General features: G+C 51.4%; 1 protein-coding gene across 4 annotated transcripts in view; it reads right to left on the minus strand.

Moving 5' to 3' along the window:
• Positions 1-1,508: 1,508 nt before the first annotated feature.
• Positions 1,509-21,818, minus strand: part of Cfap46 (cilia and flagella associated protein 46) — a 79,515-nt gene continuing 59,205 nt past the window's right edge. The window contains exons 41-59 of one of the 4 annotated variants that reach the window (XM_087583143.1): positions 21,170-21,362; positions 19,611-19,741; positions 19,353-19,532; positions 18,521-18,691; positions 17,548-17,645; positions 16,972-17,048; positions 16,477-16,571; positions 15,789-15,907; positions 14,961-15,040; positions 12,737-12,889; positions 7,646-7,713; positions 7,466-7,526; positions 7,355-7,390; positions 6,863-6,965; positions 6,071-6,183; positions 4,474-4,555; positions 3,986-4,122; positions 3,799-3,876; positions 1,509-1,887 (exon numbers count right to left, since the gene is read on the minus strand). In XM_087583143.1, coding sequence (XP_087439269.1) covers positions 1,766-1,887; positions 3,799-3,876; positions 3,986-4,122; positions 4,474-4,555; positions 6,071-6,183; positions 6,863-6,965; positions 7,355-7,390; positions 7,466-7,526; positions 7,646-7,713; positions 12,737-12,889; positions 14,961-15,040; positions 15,789-15,907; positions 16,477-16,571; positions 16,972-17,048; positions 17,548-17,645; positions 18,521-18,691; positions 19,353-19,532; positions 19,611-19,741; positions 21,170-21,362 — 2,097 coding nt within the window. In that variant the 3' untranslated portion in view covers positions 1,509-1,765. 4 annotated transcript variants of the gene reach the window in all.

Raw genomic sequence — 21,818 nt, forward strand, 5'->3', positions numbered from 1 at the left:
AGAGTGTGGAGCCCTCCTACCCATGCTGTAGGTTCAGGCAAGAGGAAAAAAATCCCACAATCCATCAGCTTATAACAAGCCGCACACCATTATGTGCTGCTTGTCTGTCAGGATGTGTGTAATGGGATAACATTGTGGATCATGCTACCCGCTGGCCTGGCTTGGGCCACCATCTCAGGGGTCAGTTCAGTGTCTTAGAATCTCAGCACTGTGCACACGACCCTTGCTCTATTAGCTGATGGAAGGAAGCAGGGGACTGTGGCCCAGAAGAGGAGACGGGGCATAGAAAAGAAGCGACCTCCAGCAGACGCCTCTCTGTTCTCTCCCACGTTCTGCTCTGGGGTTTGGTGCCGTCTGCGTTTCTCTGAATCTCAACCTCCAGAATGAAGGGCCTTCAGTCCCTTCCCCTCCTCCCTGAGTGGTGACATTTTGCAGAATGGTTAAACAGCAGAAGAGAGACGGTGATTTGGGTCCCAAGTGTTCGTGAGGTTGTCGTGCTCCTGCCTGTGCGTAGCTCTGTGTCACTGCCAGAGTCAAGATGCTGGGTGGGGATGTCACCAGGGTCCTTGCTGCTGTCCCCAGTCCTGGCGATACCTGTTCCTATACTGTGCCATTTGAGAACGTTTTATAATGAAGTCATGGAACCCTTGACAGTGGCTTCTATTTCTAAGCAGGACCCTCCACATCCATCTAGGTGGCTCTACTGATGGCTTGGGGTTTTGGGGGGTAGGGGTTGTTTTGTTTTAATATAAGAACAGGTGCTATGGTTCAGCCCTGGAGTGTTCCTCAAAGCCCGTAAGTCAAAAGCTTGGTCCCCAGTGTCCTGTGGGAGACTGGGCCTTTAGGTCTTTGGGTGTGGGAACTTGAACTGGTTTGTGGGCCCCCAGCCTCACTCCTGCTTTGCCCCCTGGCTCTGCTATGCCTCGTCACAGGCTCAACGCAGGACTTTGAGCCAGAATCAGTTTACGCTCTTTGTCATGGTGAAGGGACACTGGTCCGCACTGTGGGGTTATGTGGAACGTTGTCTTCTGCTCGCTGAGGGACATTTGTGCTGTTTCTGGTGTTTGGTCACCATGAACAAGGCTGATCTAAATGCTCAGGTGTATGTATGGGGTGGGAATGGGGGATGAGGCTCCACTTCCTTGGGATAAAGAAGTATCCAAGACTGCACTCTGGGCTGAGGGACGCTGGATGCAGGTTTTGTTTTGTATAAATGTCTTCTGGCATGGCATCAGTGTTACATAACACTGTCGGTATCATTTTCCTTCAGCTAGTATAGTCAGTATTAATTTGTGCTTTAGAAAAAAAATTTTTGGCCACGTGGCCTGATCCAGGAAGCCATGGCATCAGTCCGTCAGTGCCCACAGGGAGGGAAAGGTGAGCAGAAGGATCACATAAGAGATGGGTCCCCACCTCAACCCCCAGAGTCCCGACAGAGCAGCCAAGAGACAGGGGCCAGAAGGACCACACTCGTCCTAGGAGTCCTGAACGTCCAGAAACACACCACACACTTTGTTTTGTTGTTTACTAAAATACTGAAATGGAAAACAAACTTGCAGGATAACAAGAATTAGCAAGAGCCTGGGTGCTGTACCCAGCAGCAGCTGTCTTCTGGGGATTGTGCATTGTGGACAGAAGGACAGATATCAGGCTGTGTCAAGGCCTGGGGTGAGCCCCAGAAAGTGGGGAAAGAGTCCTGAGTGGGTAGGAGTCACGGAGGGGTAGAGCTAGGGACAGTGGCTTCACAAAGACTCCAGGGTCTAGCTCACACGATGGCTTGGTGAGGCAGACCATACAGAACCCAGTTGAGGGCAGTAGCAAGTGGCTCAAAGTGGTGAGGCTGCAACCCAGGTAACAGCTCATCCTTGGAGACCTGGGGGTCCTTATCTGTGGAGCATAGACACAACCTGTGAATCCCAGAGCTCTCTGGCAGTAGCCCGGGTCTTGCCATGATGTCCAGCTTTTCCAGGGCCAGGGGGAGGGGAGCATTGGGGAGCAAGTTGGTGCTTCTGGCTGTACGGGGCCATGAGTTCTCCCAGCAGCCTGACCACAGCAGCCCTGTTACCTCCTGTGCCTTGGTGTATAGCAAGCTGTGGAAACTATGTGAGTCTGGCTATGTGGCTGCCAGTGGGGTTATTAATGATAGCACCAGGATAGAACCATTCTTGACCCCAATCTACCTGTCTACCTTCACCAGACTCCCTGAGGCATCTTAAGGCTGGAGACTGGCCTTATAACTCCCTCTGTGATGCCTAGAAGCACCCCTGCCCTGGGCAGGACACCGCACAGGGGTAAACATCATTGGGTTCCTTTCTTCCAAGCACACGGTACATGCTTCGGTGACAGGAACGGGAGGGCCAACATTGATGGTAGTGGTCATGAGGCCCTTCCTCTATTTAAGGCAAAACAACATGCTAGCCCATGTGTTAGGAGAAGGAGCTGGGTGGAGTCATGCCGAGTCCTTTTTCTGGTTTGTTAGGAAGGACCCAGACATCACCACCTTTGTCTACCTCTCTGGTCCCTCTTCCTTGACTTGGCCGCTCAGTCACTTGCTCTCACTACCACAAATTTATCCATTCACTCTGCCATCTCACACATCCATTTATTCATTCACTCCTCATTCATTCACCCACTCACTCCATCACTTACCCACTTAATTTACCCTCCACTTACTAGTTTACTCATGAACACACGAGACTCTTCATTCAGTCACCCATGTATTCACTCTTCATTCATTCATTCAGCCATGCATTCCCTCATACTCATTTACACACTCAACCCCCTGCCCCCACCCTGGCAACTACATCCCAGGCACTGGGGAAGCACATGATTTTTCAAAAGTTAATCTCTTACTGAGTTGTATTGAATGTATTTTGGATTTCTCGATTTTAAATCCTCCCAGGATAAATCTTTCTGAGTTATGGTACATTTTCACTTGAGCATATTGCTAAACGCAATTAGCTAGAGTTTTATCTGATTTTTTTTTTTTTTTGGTCCTAGTATCCACATGTGAAATTTATCTGCAAATTCCTTCACTGCAGCTGGCATATCTTGGCACGAGGTTTTGAGGGATGAGTAGGTGGAGTTTGTCTCATCTACAACAGGCAACACCCTGCAGCCCTGCCTGCGGTGTATAATCCCTGAAGCCAGAAAGCTGTCTGGAATTATACAGCAACAGGAGACACAAGCTGGAGGGCCTTCCTGACTATAGCACGGCAGCCTCAGTCTGGGAGTTCCTCTTCCTGAAGGGTTTCTTGCCTTGGTTGAGGAAGACCAGGTGACCCCATGGGGCTCATGGACTGGGTGGCTCATGGCTAGGTGGCCAACTCCCCAAAGCAGTCCCTCTGGGCAGAGAGAAAGCCCAGGGATCACCCAGAGCTCCCCATCTTTTCAAAGAGAGTACAGCAGGGCTCATTTGCTTGCTCTCCCTTCCTCCTTCCCTCTTTCCCACCATCCCTCTCCTACCCCTCTCTTTCTCTGTGTGTGTTTGTGGTGGACTAAGGGCTAGGGTCCACTATGTTCTTGTTCAACTCCAACTCACCCAGAGGGCTGAGCAGACTACACTGGCTTCTCCACAAGGATGGTGCTTGCTGGCTCATGCAATCCCTTCCCTCCCTTCCTGCCTCCCTTCCTCCCTTTCCCTTCCCTCTTTTCTTCCTCTTCACTCCCTCTTTCCTTCACTCTCCCACTCCTTCTCCACCCTGAAGTGGGACACCCTATCCCTGAGGGCCATGGAGTACAATGGTAACCCCAGGGACTTATACAGACAAGCAGATGGATGGTCAGTCTCTACCTTACCTTGGTTGTCTGGTTCATTGCGTAGCCTATGAATGAGACGAACTGTTTTCCCAAGTGGCTTGCCAATTGCTAACAAGTCTGGGAGTGGAGGGGGGAGAAAAGTCCCTTCAGGTGGGCTACAGACAACCTTGGAAGGCTTCTAGCAAAAGCCCCAAAAGACTTTGGGACGGCCAGGGCGCCCACTCACTATCCCACAGGAGGGTGGCCCTCAGCATGTTGTCCTTCAGTGGTGTGGGCCATTGGTTGCCGACAATGCTCTCAGTCCCTGTCAGACTCAGAAGGATGGCAGTCTCGATGGGCCTCTCCAAGGACCTCTGTGATGCACTGTAGAGATACATGGACTGTATCAAGAGGCTGACGGTATCCCTCTACCCTTCCTTGCACCAGCTGCTAGACTGCATGCATGGGCCAGGGCTTTTATAGTTCTGAATCTCGCCCACAAACGTTAAATGTTATTTAACGGGAAGTAGCATTATTGAGTATTGTCAAATCCATCTGTTGGCAGATCCCAGGCCTACCATGGAGCCCGCAGTGGCAGTTGGTATTATTAGGTAGAAGGTACTGGCCAGCCAGCCCTGGTAGTTCACCAGTCCATGGGGTAAGCTATATTGGCACTTGCTCATAACGTCACCTCCCCCAGTCCTAGGCTCCTGATGACACAAGAATAGAAGGTACCTCTGGTTCTCTGCGCTCTCTATCTTCCGCTTCCGGCTCTTAAAGGACCTTGTCAAGTCCAGCAGGACCATCATCTGGCATTCTGCAGGACACATGAGGCTCCTCAGGAGTTACCCACACCATTACCAGATCTCCATGGGAGCTGCACTCTGACCCATCAACCTGATGCTTGGACTTTCAAGGGGTTCTTTTCAGGTTCCCATTGGTCACACACAGGAAACGGGGAGCAGGCCTGCTTGGGGCCACTTCTAATTCTTCCTAGATAGAGAGTTCTGCTCCCCCATCACTTATGGAAGTTTCTGACATTCCATACTGGTGCCAAGAGAGAGAAGGAACCTCAGTGTGTACCTGTGGAGGTGGTGTGAGAAGCTGGCCCCAAAGAGGGGCTGGCTAAAGGAACTATGCACAAGCTTATTAGCCCCCAGCTTGCTGCTGATGGAAGGGTTTCTGGGATGGAAGATGGCCACGAATACTTTGGGCTGAGTGGGCCACCCTAGACAGGAGTGCTCACTGAAACAAGTGGCAGTGTGTGGTCCTAGTGTGATTACCTACAGGACTTGCATGGACACAGAGGTGAGATGAGCTTTAGTGACTGTTCCCATAAGCAAAATGTCCACCTGTGCTTCTGATGATGCGGTTTTGCTCAGTCCACTTGTGTATGATTTGAGCATGTCCAGGGCTACCAGCTGTTGGAAATAGACCTGGTCAGCATAGAAATAGACTGTGCCCATGGTGGGCATGGTGCCTTGGTGTGGAAAGAGCAACCAGACAGAGCCTATATAACCATGAAAGGGACCGTATGCCTCACGAGGGAGGAAGACTCTGGGATCTGGGAAAGACTTATCCATTGACTGTGCATGGTGGCTGGCCCTGAGCAGTCCCACAAAAGCATCCTCCTACAAGTGGGGAAAAGGAACTTGGGGAACTTAGAGAAACACAGACACACCAGAGGGTCTTTGGCCTGAGGCTGAGACGACTATGGACCACACTCTCCAAAAGTCTGAACATTGAGCCTGCCGTGTGCTGTGTGTTATGGGTGTTGTGTCAGCATGGCCCACCTGGCAAGGTACCTATAAGCACACTGTACTCAACATGTCACATGGTACTGCTTTCTTTGACCTCTGAACTTAGCCTAGGTCACTTCTCACCTGTGGTGCCCTCTACTTGGCTTCTGAACCCTTTTAGTCCCTGGGATATCTGAGCACAGCATTTCCATGATACCCCTGGGCCTGTTGTTAGTAGACACAGAAAGAACAAGGCTCCTGAACACCCATGTTCAGACTGGGAAGGCTCTGCAGGGGTGACACTTCACATCTGACGCTCATCTGTGGGACTCTGGAGAGCTGAACAGGAGCCCATAAAAGGAGGTGCTGAGGGTAACCAGGAAGGTTAGTCACCCTGTGGCTGCCATACTACTGTTGGAAATGGAGTGTGGGGACAGTTTTCAGATAGAACACAGATTGGGGGGGGGTGGCCATGGCTTCCTGAAGTGTTGTCCTGGACTCCAATCAAGTAGCAGTGGCCCTGTTTTCCTCCCTAGGATCCCATATGTGTCTGTAGGCCCTGGCTGGGGCTGTGGATCGGGGAGGGGCCTCACCTTGTAAATCCATGGCTACCAGTCTTTCTACTTCCAAATGGGACAGGAAGTTCTCCATCCCGTAGAAGAAAAAGCCTCTGCAGCTGTTCAGTACCTGCTCCCAGTCAGCCTGGCTGCACAGGGTGAAAACAGCAGGTGGGCATTATCACACCCCCTCTGGGCTAGGGGAATGCATCTGCAACCCCTCCTTCCAGCAGGGAATGTCCCCTGCCACTTGCACTAAACCCTTTATTGTGCTGTGGGGTCCAAATAGTTTTTGTTTTCCCAGTGTATAGCTGGCCTCATATGGAGCCCCACCCCTATCCCCATCCCCAGGGATGAACTGGTCCAGGAACAAACATGCATCTCAGGCCAGTGGAGTTGGCTCTGGTTAGTGCTGTAGTAACTCCAACATAGGAGACAGGCACTAGGTATGGTCTTTGTTACCAGTTCTGACCTCGGTGCTCCACCCCCAGCCCTGCGCAGGCTCACTCCGGTATCTCTATGCCCCTGTGTCAACTGGCTTGACTCCCCTTCTCCACTCCCAGCCACACTAAGGGACAGGGATGACAGAATACATGCCCATAGGGCCCAGTGTATGACCCTATCCTACAAGTGTATTTTCTTTGGGAGGTTTGGCCTGAGGGGATCTGAGGTTACTTAGGGCAGATCCGAGTGTGGGTGAGTGACCCTGGGACTATAACAGCATCTTTTGCCTACTGCTGTGCCCTGGGCTCTAGAGGACAGACCTAGCCAGCAGGGAAGGTGCCACACTAGCCTCTCTAGTCAGCTTTTGAAGACCCAAGACCTGACCTTGGAAACTGGTAGCTTCCCAGGTGCCCCATCCAACGTGCGGTAAACAGATCTTGGTACTTTTCCAAGATTTCCTGGGTTACTGTAACAGGTCTCAGTAACTCTGTAGGAAGAATTGAAAAAGGCCGTGGCTTCCACAGAGAATGGAGAATGGGCTCTTGGGCCACCGGGCTGAGACATAGGCTAGGAAGGAGTGAGTTTTAAGCACAGGTGGGAATCCTTTCCTCTTCTATTGGAGGAATTGGGAGAGAAGGATAAACAGTAGGAAGAGGAGGAAGGGATGGGAGGAGGGAGAGCTGAGGGGAGGAGGAGGCCCCAGAGAATCAGAAGGATGCAGACCCAGAAGTATGTAGAATGCCAAGGTGGTCAGCTTGTATTCAGACCCAAGGCTCCAAGGCCACTTGAGGTGATTTCCATACAGTCACGAGAGCAGCTGGCACAAGGCCTGGGTGGCCTTGGCCTACATGCCAGGAGTCTGTATGATGGTCTCACCTGGGCCCTGGGCCTCCTCAAAAGGGTCCACAACAACTGAGTCTGAGTCAAGGACAAACAGGAACCAAAGCAGAGTCCTGGGGGCCATAGGCACCCATCATCAAAGGATACACTTGATGGTGTCTGAGTCAATCAGGGTGCATTCTGGTGGGATGATCCGGACCATGGCGTTCTGCAACACAGACGGAGGTGTCAACGCCTGGGCTCACCAGCTGGGCCTAGGTAGACCTGGCCAGCCTGATGAAGTCGAGCTGAAAGGAGCATGGGGTCCCTGGGCTCCCACTCATGTACCTTGCCCTTTTTTCCTGGGGTTTTCTTCTTGATTTCCTTGCTCTTGATCTCTTTCTTTACAATGCCTTCTGTGGAGGGAAAGGCCAGGTATGAAGTATCAGCGGGCACACGACACGGCAAAGGGACCAGAGGATGCCCGGTTGTTCAGTTTTGAATTTTGTGACTCTGACTCGGTGAGACAATTGATTTTAAGTTTTTTTTTTTCATGTCAAAACACAGATCTTTGTAGGCCCAAGGAAAGCTCCTGAGGAAAGACCAGCCCCCGAGGCTGATAGGCAATCATTTCTGAGCATATTCTGCACAAGGAACTCAGCAGGTATTTGCACCCCTGCTGGTTCCAGGGTCTGTGCACAGACTGAGAGCCTGTGTCTTTTCTAGGCTGAGCTGCCCCATGGGCAGGTCTTTCTGGCTTCAGGTGAATGGCTCCATGCTCCACTGTGATCTTCCTCCTCCTCCACCCTGTGCCTTTCACTCCTGTAGGACCTTCCAGGGTGGGACTTCCACAGGGAATGGGGGTTGAGGCACAGGAGTGGCTCTCTACCTTCCCCACTTTGCCAAGGACACTTCTCGGGGACACACTAGGAGCGTGCTTGGTTCTGATGGATCTTCTGTCAGAGTCAGAGCTGACCTTCATACAGGCCCTCAAGTACATCTGAGTCTTGCACTTCCGGGAGCCTTTGTCCTCACTGAGTAGCTACTTAGTTGCTTTCTAAGCAGAAATCAAGTTGTGTCTTCCAGAATTTTACAAAAATGAAGGCATGTGCTGTGTGCCCTCTTTGGAGTTTTTCCCTGGGCTCAATCTCCTCAGTGCTATGTTCCTGTCCATCCAAGCGGGTGTTCAAATGGCCATCAAGAGGCTGCCCAGTCGTGAGGAGCAGAGGAAGGCCTAGTGAATGTGTGCTGTTGACACGAGTGTGACCACGTCGAGTCTTGTAGCCTCAGACTCATGGGAAAATAACAAAGTCCACCCTACACCCCAAGGCTCAGAGGGGAACAGCAATGTTGGTATTGTGTGAAGAAAATGTCCACCATGGCTTTCTCCCTCCAGTTCTTTACAGAAGACTGCTCCCCAACACAGACTACCCCTACAGAGATTAGCTAATTTGTTTTTCTCTATATAATAATTTTGCCTCCTTGGTTATCTATATGTCATAACCCTGCTTCCTTCCCAGCTTTATGCAATAATCCTGCCTCTTTGTTCAACCATATATGAAAACTATGCTGAGCTTCCAGAGTCCTGTGGCTTCTCTATCAGAGAGCCTAGTCTACCCAATTCCAGCTTCTCTCTCTCCTTCCCTCCCCATTCTACCTCTCTTTCCCCCTTCTCCCCCTCTCTCCCCCTTTTCTCCTTCTCTCCCCCTTCTCCCCCTGTCTTCCACCTCTCCCCCTCTCTCCCCTTCTCTCCCCCTCTCTGTATATGTGTACATGGTCATTTTTTCACTCTCTCACCACCCCCAGTCAGATCAAGTCCCTACAACTGTGTAAGAACATGGCCCTGAGTGTTTCTGTTCAGTGGCTTCCAGGTTTGGACTGTCAAGGGGAGTGGCACAACCTGAGAGTTTGTGTGTGTGTGTGTGAGTGCCTTCACACCTCTTATCTGAAGGTCCAGGGGAGGGAGCATGGGTCACCTGTGGGCCAGTGTGCAGCTTTTATGGCTACTCCCTGACTGGCTCTCCTGTGTGCGGCCCTGGCCACACCAGCACTCCTAGCAACTGTGGGCAAAGCACCTGCCTCTTCATCCTCTCTGCTTCTGAGATCAGCAGACACAGTTGGTCCATGATAGGCAATTCTGAAGCATGCACGCACCATGGACTGGTGGAGCCGAGCCTGCCAAACAGTCACGCCACACATTCCCCTCTCAGGTGTTTGGCAAAAATTACCTGACCTCTACCCTTAGCCACTTTCAGAACGTATGGCATGGCATCGGCCACATCACCATGTCACTCAAACAAACTCTCAAACCTTCTGCCAACTTGAATTTTGTGCCCTTGGTCAGCAATACCCTGCTGTCGGTCCCTGCCTTCCTTTATAAGGTTATAAGGAGTTGGATCGTAGAAGATTCCCAGTGTGAGTGACAGAGTGTCTGCTTGCTGTCTGTGCCTGCCACAATGTCCTACAGGCTCACCCACGCTCTCTTAAAGCCAGACTTCCTTCTTCCCTGTGGTTGAATGTGCTCTCTTGTGTAGATATGATCCATCTTTTGCAACCATTTGCCCCAGCGATGGCTACTTAGGCTGCTGTGAATGGAAATGCCACAGACACGGGAGAACAGGTGTTCCTTCAACTGCCTGGTTCCATTTCTCTGATGGACACCCACCGTATATACCCATCTTTCCAAAATGGCTCATCCATTGACCATCCCTGGACATGCGGTCCAGCAGCCCTCACCCTTCACACCAACCTGCTTAACTGCAGCCGCTCCAGCAGCTGCAGGAGAGGGGTGTGCAATTTCAGCGTATGCCTGTATGCCTCCTACTGCCGTCAGCTTCCCTCCCTCCCTGCTGATCTAGGGTGAACTCTGGGGCTTGGGTCATTCTTAGTGCTTGCTCCAGGGTTTTTAGTTTGCATTTTGTTGCAGTTCCCCTTTAAGTGATACTATGCTGCACCACATACAGCATGGGCCCCCTGGGCAGTCTGTGCCACCCCTCTCACCAGCTCTTGCTCTGGTCTTGTCGTACATGTTATAAAATCCACAGCACTGCTATTATTTTCTTTCACTTACGTTTTTGCTCAAAATAGATTTTTAAATGAAAACTATATTATATTATATATAATATATAACATATATAATATATAACATATATAATATATAACATACATATATAACATATATACATATATATGTATGTGTATATATATGTGTATATATATATTTTTTTTCACCTCCTTGCTTCATGACTGCTTGTTTTTCTCCCCGGCCTTTCGATTGCTCGTCTTGCCTCCGCTGTCTCCCACAGGGTCTGCGGTTGGCCCTTTTAAGCACTCAGCACTTCTTGTGTCTGAACTCGGCCTTCCCTCCAGGCTCCTCGCTCCATGTTAGGAATAGCCTCTTAGGCTGCTCCTGCTGTGCCCACGCTCCAGCCACAAAACTCTAAGAAGCATCCTGGGTCTGTGTGTGGTTCACTGTGTATCTCCCCTCTCTTGGGTGGGGATGTCACTGTCCTGGGTTGGCTGGTAGCTTGTTTCCTCGTCTCTGCCTGGTTTCCTGTCATTGTGGTTGGAAGGTAGAGTGAGGCTCTTATTGTTTGATCTGGAGGGACAGCAGAAGTGCAGGCTCTTTGGCTTAACTTGGTATTTACTGAGCACTGAAGGCCCTTCCCCTTCTGCAGTCCTGGAACCAGACTTGTGTGTGCTGGGTGAATGCTCTATACTGAGCTGTATTTTCAGCTCTAATTCGGTGTTTATTGATGTATGACATGTAGGGGAAGAAAGGGGAGAGAGAGGGAGAAGGGAGAGAGGGGGAGGGAAGGAGAGAGAGAAGCTGGGATTGGGTAGACTAGGCTCTCTGATAGAGAAGCCACAGGACTCTGGAAGCTCAGCGTAGTTTTCATATATGATTGAACAAAGAGGCAGGATTATTGCATAAAGCTGGGAAGGAAGCAGGGTTATGACATATAGATAACCAAGGAGGCAAAATTATTATATAGAGAAAACAAATTAGCTAATCTCTGTAGGGGTAGTCTGTGTTGGGGTGCAGACTTCTGTAAAGAACTGGAGGGAGAAAGCCATGCTGAGCACCAGCAGAGGCCATATATGGGTGCAGGTGGGTGAGACAGAGCCCATTCCCATAGCTCCCTCTGGTGAGCTCCCCAAAGCAGGGCAACAATGTCTGTCTTTCCTAGAAGTGCCAGTATGCCCCTGTTGTGGACTTGGTTTATCGTTTATGTTATGTTAATCAGGTTTCCAAATCTCTTGGGAACTTGCATGTCTGCATGTGAGACAGAGATGGTGGTTCCCTGTCCCCAGCTGGTTCTAACTGGTAAATAAAGTTACCGGTGGGGGTTGCGGAGTTGCGGGGTGGGGGTGGGGAGACAGAGGGAGGACTTTTGAGGTTCCCAGGAAAGGACAAATGTGGGGGGAGAGGAGAATCACCACTGCCAAGAAAGAAGAAGACACTGCCAGGCCTTAGGAGGGCAACCTCTATACTACAGAACACTTTTGGTACAGGGATGGATTAAGCCCCAGAAGAAGCCAGAAATCAGAGCTGCAGGCTTAGCTCAAGCCCCATAGGGCACCCAGCTCATATTGGCCAGAATTGAGTCCCTGCTAGAAACAGGGTTGTATAGGGCAGAGACACCTTGACGCGGCCAACATGTAAGAGTCAGGGATCGTGGCCCATCAGGCCTGGGTCCGTGGTGGCCAAGATAGAGTAAGGATTTTCCTAAGTAATAATTCAGGGATATTGGAGGGGAGAGCGTGTTAGCTGTGGAGAGGTTTGGGAGTGCCCAGCCATTGTGTTGTTTAAGGCATATTAAAATAGAAGGGTGTGTGTGTGTGTGTGTGTGTGTGTGTGTGTGTGTGTGTGTGTGTGTGTCTTTCATTTGTGAATCCAAAACACTTGGGAGGGCAGTGAGGGGCATGTGCTCATCTGCAGGGGAGTTTAGAGCAGAGTAACAATACTTCTGCTTCGTGCCCCAGGAGCAGTGCAGAGGACTTTCACAGACTGGACCATGCTACAGTCTCATAGGTGCCTGACTCAGGGCCTGCCTTGTCTTGCTGCCCCTCAACGGCTAGCCAAATGATTCTGGGTGTCAGATCTCTTGCTCAGTGGGATTCTTCTTTGCTGTGGTATTAGTACTCATGAAACATGGGTTCAGGGAGGCTTTCTGTTCACAGCACCAAGTGTCTGTTCTGGAAGTGATTTTGAATGGGTAGGGCCAAGGAAAATGTGAAAAAGTTTGGCAATCATTTTCAATGTTGGGTTTGGAACCCAGGGCCTTGTACACACTTGTCAAGTGCTCCACACTGGGCCCCACCCCCAGTGCCTTGCTTCATTACTTTTTGACGGGAGTTAACAGTGCTTTATCTGAAAAGTAATTTAAATTTTCCCATTTTAAAGTTAAGCACTACTGTGGCTAAGGTACTACTCACCCTTTTCCTCCTTATGGAGACGGTTCCACAGCATCTGGAGAGAGAAATCTCGTGACAGGGAGGTGACCTCGTTGAACACAGAGAGCCCCTCCAGGGGCAAGTCTAAGAGGAGCTTGTCCACGATCAGGATCATGTACTCAGGGTCAGGCTGCCCTGTGGAATGGAAATGACAGCGGCTCAGACACAAAGAGAGACCAGCTCTGAGGGCGGGGCAGACCTGGAGCCTCGGCTTCATCATTCCAAGCCCTGACTTTGTGGCCAGATGACTGACCTGGTGGCTGCTGTCCCGGGCAGGAGATATGAGGGAAGAGTATGTCTCCAGCCTAGCTTGCAGAGGTATGGCTACATTGGTGACATGCTAAGGTCCCTGAGGCAGCCACTGGTTTTGATGGTGAGAACAAGTTTCTGACACGGACTTGGACAGAGCCCTTGTGTACCTTATAGGATGTCACATCTCAAGATACCCAACTCCCAAGGCAGGCCAGGTAATATCCAGGCCATTGGAAACTCCTCCCAGAGGACTTTTCAAGGGTCTGTCCTTCAGAGAGCACTGGAAGGAAGGCTCACTCTCGTGACCCCACTGGCAGCCTCTCTGTGACCATGGATGTAGGCCACCGACTGACTGGGTACTGCCACTCTGCATGCAGTTATGCTGGTATCCAGAGGTAGGGCCACAGGCATGTTAACTGCATTCATTCATTCATTCATTCATTCATTCATTCATTCATTCATTATCTCTCTCCCTCTATTCTCTCCCCTACCCCTCTTTTTTTCTTTTTTCTCAAGACAGGGTTTCTCTGTGTAGCTCTGGCTGTCCTGGAACCAAGCTGGTCTACAACTCACAGAGATCCACCTGCCTCTGCTTCCTTCGTGCTGGGATTTAAGGAATGGTGTGCATCAGGCTTCACCTGGATTTTCTTAAGTTTCAAAACGAGAACAGGTTTGCTTGAAACCTAGCAGTGACTTCGTCTCTATTTTTAATCCTGAGAGTTCAGTACAGAGCAGGGACTCAGTTCAGGAGAGAGGCCACAGGGACTGACTGGCCTGTCATGGTATGGAACCTGTACTCGGTTCTCCAGTTGCTGCAGTACACTTCTGAACAACCTTCTCTCATCCTAATTTAGACCTCGCACATTTGCAATCTGCAGTTTTCGGGGTGTTTGCTGCGTCTGGCTCATGGTAATTTGGCTAGCTTGGGAGAAAGCTTGAGCTGTTTTGTTTTGTTTTGTTTTGCTGGCAGCTGGGGGAGGAGGGAAGGGCGCAAGCAGATATCCCCTTTGCTGTCCATCAATTCTTTGTGGCTATCAGAAAGGAGACATAGAAAATTGTCTTTTAAAAGAGTTAGTTGTTCGTAAAATCAGAGAAGTAGCCACGAGACAGGACGGCCCGAAGTTGACCTTCCTGCCAGGAGTCACACAGTGAGAACATGCTCCCAGTCTTCCCAGTCAGAGTCAAAACAGTGGGGTTGTGCTAAAAGTACCACACAGACAAGACCACCAGTAGAGGTCACGAATGGGTGCAGGTGGGTGAGACAGAGCCCATTCCCATAGCTCCCTCTGGTGAGCTCCCCAAGGTAGGGCAACAATGTCCGTCTTTCCTAGAAGCACCAGCAGAGAGTCATCAGAGCCTCTCCATCTTCCCATCTGGCCAGGGAGAGAGCTGGGCACAGCACACTGCTCTTGCTTACAGGTACTGCGTGTCAGAACTGACAATTTGCCCAGAAAGGGCAGCATGGCTTCACTGTTTAATAATCCTTCTTAGTGAGCTGTCAGTCTCAGTGCCCAGAACCTTCTAGGGCAGTGTTTTTCAACCTATGAGTCATATCCCTTTTTGCAGGGTTTGGACAACCAGTTCACAGAGGTCACCTAAGACCATTGGAAAGCACAGACATTTACATTACAACTCATAACACTAGCAAACTTACAGTTATCAAGTAGGAGTGAAAATAATTTTAGGGTTGGGAGTTACCACAATATGAGGTCACACCATTAGGAAGGTTGAGAACCACTCTTCTAGGACCTCCCACCTAGCCTGGGGTGATAGTGTACTAGGAGACCTCAAGGAGAGGAACCTTGGGTCCTGTGCAGCATGCCCAGGTAGGACTTGTTTGAGCGTGGAACCTGTGACTCCTGACCTACCCAAGCTTTCCATGATGGGAGGGTGAGTACCCCCACAGGGTCCTGAAGGACCAGAAATGGCCTGTGGGTCTGTCTCTGCCACTTACCTGAAGGGAGAGATGCTTTCCTTTCCTTATCCTTGCCTTTATTTTTCCCTGCATCACTCACGGCTGTTGGCATCTGATTTCTGAAATTCAGAGTGACTGTGTTCAGGCTTTAGGAAACGTAGGGAAACATGCTCCATTCAGCCTAGTCCTCAGCTGGCGATCGCTGCTTCGATTTTGTTTCTCCTTTTAAAGACACAGTCTCACCATGTAGCCCTCACTGTCTCACAGCTCTTTAAGTAAACCAGGCTGGCCTCAAACTCAGAGACCTTCCTGCCTCCTGAGTGCTGGGAGTCATGTAAAGTCAAGTCATGTACCTCCACACACAGCTGCCATTGAGGGCCACCTTTGCATACAAAAGAGGGTTACCTCAGGATGCCCTCGTGCTGCTGGAGAAGAATGCCCACCTCTGCCACCATCTGCCTTCTTTCCTCCCAAAATGCGTGCCAGAGGCTGAGCCCCGGGACTCTAGAATCGCACTCAGACCAGGGCACTCAGTGGGGGCAGGGACAGCAGCAGCAGTGGGACTCCTGTCTATAAGACACACAGAAGAGCTAGGCTCTTATGCCTGCTCTTAGTAGGACCACAACACCCAGAGACAAGTTTCCACAGGGAGGGAAATCTCAGAAACCAGCTCTGGATGTCTTCCTATCACAACTGGCTACTTACTCACATGGGCACTTTCCTGTCTCCAGATGTGAGGTTGGAGCGGGCCTTCAGCTATACCCAGCTGGCCTGGCCTGTGACCTCAGGAAGACTCTGGTGACTGTGGGGAAGATGGCTGCCCTCCCACACCCCCCGAAGCCTTCAGAGGGAATGACACACTCATACCTGGTGTCTGGGAAGGTGAACAGGGGGGTGATGGGCTTCAGATATTCCTCCGTGTGCTCCAGGATGGTGCTGAGGCTCTGAATGCTGAGGTCTTGCTGAACCGGCATGGTTTTGAATTTCTGTCTTAACCCAAAGCACAGCCTGTTGTCTAGAGCGGTGTCTGGATATGACTTCCACTCGATTGGGAAGCAAATTGCGAAGACCCCAAGGGAATAACTAAGCTCCAGCCCTTCCAGAGAGAGTGCTGGAATTCTCTGGTGGGAATAGTTAAGCTCCAGCCCTTCCAGAGAGAGTGCTGGAGTTCTCTTCTGTGTTCTCCCAGCACCATGCTCCCAGTGGTTTTCTGGGGGCTATTCTGACATCTCAGCCCTGTCCCTGTCCTCTGATGTCACCGTGGATTGTCCTGTGGATAGGGACAGGCCTAGGACAGGTAACGCTATGCTCTGTAGAGAAGAGATAGCCAGACGCCCCCCTCCCCCACTGGGGTCACAGTCAACTCAAGGACTCAGGAGAGCTCCCACCTTTCACAGGGCTTCCCCTTCATCCTCTTGAGGTCTGGGCCTCAAGTACCCTGGTCCAACCCAACCTTGGAGTCTTGATTTTCCCTGGGATGAGCTGCAGTCTACAGAATGGCTTAGAGCCTCGGGTCTCAAGTGCTTGGGTAAAAGTTCATAATTTTGCTGTGTACCTGGACCTGTGCGTGCCTCCGGAACAACTGGACTTTGGTCAACAGGTCAGAGATGGCAGTTGGACTTGTGGCCACCCGAGTCACCTTGCAATGACCTGTAGATATACACCTGTGGTCTTTACGGGGCTCAGAGCAGAGCTCTGAGGTGTATGAACAGGTGGAGATCCTTGTGAGGCTATTTAACCTTGCCATCTCAGAGGTGAGACATGTGGTGAGAAGGTCTTCTGGGCACGTGGAGTTCCTCATTCCTCTCTGGGCAGCGTGAGAGGTGGTACCCAGAAAGTTCAGACAGAGGCAAAACACAGTGGTGATTGACAGAGGGAGTTCTAGGGAGGCATGGATCCTCTGGCTCCCTTAGAAGAATGTGGGGCCTCTAGCTTCTCTTGTGTCCTGAGGTCAGCCTTCCCTCCCCTCTGCATCTGGAAGTGAGAGGTCCTGCTGTGTGGCAAGGATTTTTCCTACCCAGTGCAACCCATCTGGAGGGGCCCTGCTTACCTCCCACTACGACTGTTTTCCCCTTGAGTGTAGGCATAGTCCTTGGTCTCTCAAAGGCAGCACCATACAGATATGACCTGGAGGCAGAGCGCAGGTCACAGGCCCATTCCCAGGGGAGGTAACCAACAAAGCCCATAGCCAGCCAGCGAGCCAGTCTGCCCGGCACCCAAATAGGCGCCTTTAAATGTTAATTTTGGCAGACAGAAGCCCAGGAATCAGTCTGTATAACTCAAGTAAGAGTGAAATTGGGAAAGGTCCAGCCATGCAGGCCTATCCAGATCTAACAGAGAAATCCTATGTGGGTGTGGATCACAGAGTGCCTTTGTCCCAGTACATCCCCCATCATGGAAATCTGTCCTGGTCTTTTCCCAGAGGGTCAGAAGAGGGCTTCTTATGTCTCTGGATTGAACGAGTGCTCATGCCTGTCAAGTGGGCTGACTGAGTCTACCCAGTTTGCTTCCCAGATGGGCCGGTCTGCCTCAGGCTAGGGGCTGAGGTGTGGCAAGCTTGCTATGCCTCCATGCCAGGCTTTCTCAATGGGGTGGAGATTGACAATGAATGGTAGGAGCGCCTCACCTGTCTTGTGAATGCTGCAGAAAGAGGATCTGGAACATGGGTGGGATCTCATTCAGGATGTTGAAATGCTGATCTGTGACACAGAGGCTCTGCCATGCCTGTGTGTGACACAGGGGAGTCTCTCAGAACACAGGGCCACTGCTCTCCCCAAGGTGTTTGGGCTGTGGAATGCATCACCACCACAAGGGGGCAGCAGAGGCATGAGGAATTCACCAGCTCCTCTAAATTGTCCCGCTCTGCCTATGTGCTGATGCAGTCCTCAGAAACCCTAAATGGTATCTCTTCAGGGTCCTTACTGCCTCCTCTAGCCCAGCTAAGGGCTTCCACTTAGCTCTGGGCTGCAGGCTGCAGACCTAGCTTGGAGTCAGCTTACCAGGTCCCCAGTTCTCCTGCATCCTGTGAGCCTTGTATATGGATAAACTGAGTAATCCTAAAGACTGCACACCTCAGAGTCCCCACCACCCACAGCAGGCAGCCAGCATGGGCCCTGACGAGTACCCCGGGATCTCCTGTGTGAGCTGCTAGTGCTTGTGGCTTCAAGATAGAGCTTTGGGTTTGCAAAAATGAAATGATGCTTAGAAAATTTTTGTCAAAGAGTAAGAAATAGAGAACCACATAAACCTTACGGGAAGCACCAAGTGGACTCTTCGCCATGGCCATACTCATGTGGCTGGTGAGGAGACAGGCCATGCTGTTACCATGTAGGAGTTGTGAACAGACTTCTATTGGTGGTGGCTTGCTTTTCTGCCTAGCTGCTGGCCACCTCTGCTATGTGGGAAGCTTCACCATTTCAGCTTCTCTCATGCCTGTACCCATGGCACATGAGACTCAGAGAGACAGAGTTGTCCTCCAGAACCACACAGCGAGAGGAGTCAGAGTGTATCACTTAGAAGCTGTCCTGTTAGCGCTCAGTGAGCAAGCACAGAGGCCCACAGGCCACAGGAGTGTGTGTGCAGGCTTCCTTGCCCATTACCCTGAAAGTGGTGGCCAGTTTCTGCTCTATGCTGGCAAACAGGCTGGTGGACATCTTGTCCTGCTGCCTCAGACGCTGGTGGAGCTGCAGTAGGGCAGCCAGCTGTGAGCTACTGGTGTTGCTCGTGGCCGTGAGCAGAATCTTCCGCGCCATCTCTGAGGTTGAACAGCTCTGAAGCAGAGAAGGGTGGTGTGTGAGCTGTGGAAGGGCAGCAGAAGGCAACTGAGACGTGACTGGGCATCTAGGAGTCTGTGCGAGCGACCTTCTGCTGAACTCCTGTCAAACCAGGGATCAGGACTATGCCAGCTCTTTGCTTGGAGTCTCAGTATGTCCCACCATGGAGACTGTGTGTGTGCGTGTATGTGTGTGTGCGCGTGTATGCGTGTGTGCGTGTGCGTGTGTTGTGCATGTGTGTGTATGCACGTGTGTGTGTGCATGTGTGTGAATGTGTACGTGTGTGTGCGTGTGCGTGTGCGTGTATGTGTGTGTGCGTGTATGCGTGTGCGTGTGTTGTGCATGTGTGTATGCGTGTGTGCGTGTGCGTGTGCGTGCACATGTGCGTGCACGAGTGTGTGCCCATGCCTGTCATGATGTGGTGGTGGGAGGTGGTGGTGAGCACAGCACGTGTTCACTGAAGTACAAGAACAGCTTCCATTACTTCAGGACTAGCTTGGCCTGAGGCTCAGAGAACAGGGAGGATTTCTTCTTTCAACCACAGGGCCACCCCTGTCTTGTCTAATGGAGAGCAACATGGCTGGCTGGTACTAAGGCACTCCCACCCCTGGGATGACAGTCAAGGGCACTTTTGGAGATGGGCAGAGGAGGTCTATACCTGCGACAGTGTTAGGAAATGGCAGGTGGTTATGGGATCCAGGACACCAATGCATTCCACCATCTCTATGCTGGCCGTGGCCACGATGTCCAGAAGGTTGCTGCTCAGGGCAGTCTGTATACATTGTAGCAATACCTCCGATGTCTGAGCCAGGAACCTCTGGGCCAGCATCACGCTCTTCTGTGGGTAGTGCAATCTTAAGTTAAGTGGGCTCTCCAGGCAGAGGGCACCAGGGGACAGGTAGGGGACGCTGCATACCCTCAGACCCTCAGCCTTCCGGTTTTGCTCCTTGGGGGCTTCCTTGAAGACCATTGAGTTCCTGGAGGAGGTCTCTACACTCTTGTCCTCTGTGTCCATTTCCAGCGATTTCGGGCTGTTCTGCTTAGCACCTACCTACAGGGCACACCACATGCTAGAGGGCGTTTGTGGATTCCTGCTTGGTTGGCAGGGAAAGCACAGATGCCAGGAGAGGGAAAGATGGTAAGGATCAGTGGGCCCTTCAAGTTGTAAGTGATCGTGGAATATTGATCACACACCAAAGGTCAATGGCCTGCACATAGAGTGGGAGAAAAACCAGCTTTACACAGATGGCCTGGGCACCCTGGACTAGTTGACATCTGGGGAAGCCACCTCTCACATTTTGCCCAGGTCTGTCAGTTCCTGTCCACCAGCAGCCTTAACAGATCCCCGAGGACAGAGATGATCTGTGAGAGCAGTCTAGCACTCGGGAACAGAAGATGTCTGTGACAAGACAGCACCCTCAAAGTCAGGCCGAATCCTTAGAGCCGTCAAGTCAACCAGGGAAGACATCTTACAGCGGTGTTTGGGAAACCCATAAGCAAACTCAATGGGCCAAGAGGAAAGATCCTGTCTGGAAAACAAGAAGGAAGCTTGGAAGAGAGATGGAGAGTTTTGGTGTCAGGAAGCTGCACTCGAGGACAAGGAACAGGAACAAACACAGAGGCAGGTAGGAGCGGCAGGGCCTGGGGGGAAGCCAGTTTGTTTCCTGGAGCCTCCTGAACTCCACACAGAGACCGCTGCGTCTTTAGAGGCAGCCGTTCCTTGCTGTCTTACAGCTGAAGAACCTAACTGAGGACATGCAGAGGAGGTGGTTCGTGCTTCTGGATTGAAAGTCCCTGACTCTGTTACCTGTGCAGATGCTACAAACACCTGCTCACCCAGCATGGGCCTTCCTGATCTCCTGCTATTTGCAGCAGCCTACGAACTGAGCCTAGAGCTTCAGGGCCAGCTGACCCGGAGCTTCCCTGGGTTTTGAGTCCTGGGCCTGGCTTGCTACAGTCGGGTGTGAGGGCTCCTACAGGAGCTTGCCTGCCAGCTTGTTACTGAAGCTAGCACCTTCTTGGGACAGAAGTGCCTCTGTTTAGGCTCTTAGGATGGGGACTCAGGGACAGATGGGCTTGCGGGAGCTGTTGTTAAGGATCTGAGTTGGAGCGCTGCTTCTATCGGAGAACCCCAGCCCTAGAGGAGGGTGGGCCAGGGAGGAGCAGAGGAGAAGGTGTTGATTTCCCTTCTTGGAGATTTCCCAGGCTGTGTGGTATGTCAGAGGGTCACAGAGGCAGACCACACCCATCCTGGTGCATCCTAACATGGAGGCCAACCCACAGGCCATAGCTGTACTTCAGGCAGTGTGCAAGCTTTCTGAGGCCCCCAGGGACCTGTGCGTGTCCAGATGCAAGTGACCAAGACAGAGAGGTGCCAGGGACAGACCCTCCCTATTGCATCGGTGCAACACCTCTTACATCCCAGTTCTCTGGCTGAGGTGGAAGGGAGCAGACAGCAGGTGAAGGAAGGGCCACCTACCAAGAGTTCCTCCTCCCAGCAGAAGGAAGGGTACACAGGATCTGTCTGCACGGACAGCACGTGGAGCGCCTTCCCAGCCAGGATCAGCAGCTGGGCACGGATGTCCATGCAGCCCACACAGAGTGGATGCAGACTCTCCAGCTGTGCTAGCACCAGGTGAGGCAGGGTCCGCTTCAGGAAGAACCATTGCTTTGGGAAGACAAGGGGGTGTGTCACCAGCAGTGGCTCTCATGTGACCTCTGCCCAGTCATCCAGAGATCTCCGATAACACCCTAGCAGGGAACATCTGGGTACTTTGACTTATGTCCTTTCTCTGTGCAGTCCTGTGTGGTAGCATGAGGGGGTGTGTCTAGGACTTAGACATTGGAGGGTTCATAAGACAGCATCTACTACCTTCTACCTGTGAAGGAGGGCTCGCTGATAAGTAGAGGTTAACGGTAGGGTTCGTTTATGTTCACCTCCACTTGTTTCACAGTGCTTAAGAGAACGGGAAAGTGCTGGGGCTACAGCTAAGCTGGTGGAGCACTTGTCTAGGGTTCTATCCTAGGACTGCCAAAAGAAGGAAGAAAAAAGAAGGAAGGAAGGATGGGGGGAGGTCTTACAAACCAATATTCAGTTACTCAATTTGTTCTGTTTGCAGCTCTT

Source organism: Rattus norvegicus, chromosome 1, assembly GCF_021556685.1.
Source record: "Rattus norvegicus strain SHRSP/BbbUtx chromosome 1, alternate assembly SHRSP_T2T, whole genome shotgun sequence".
Taxonomy (NCBI): Eukaryota; Metazoa; Chordata; class Mammalia; order Rodentia; family Muridae; genus Rattus; species Rattus norvegicus.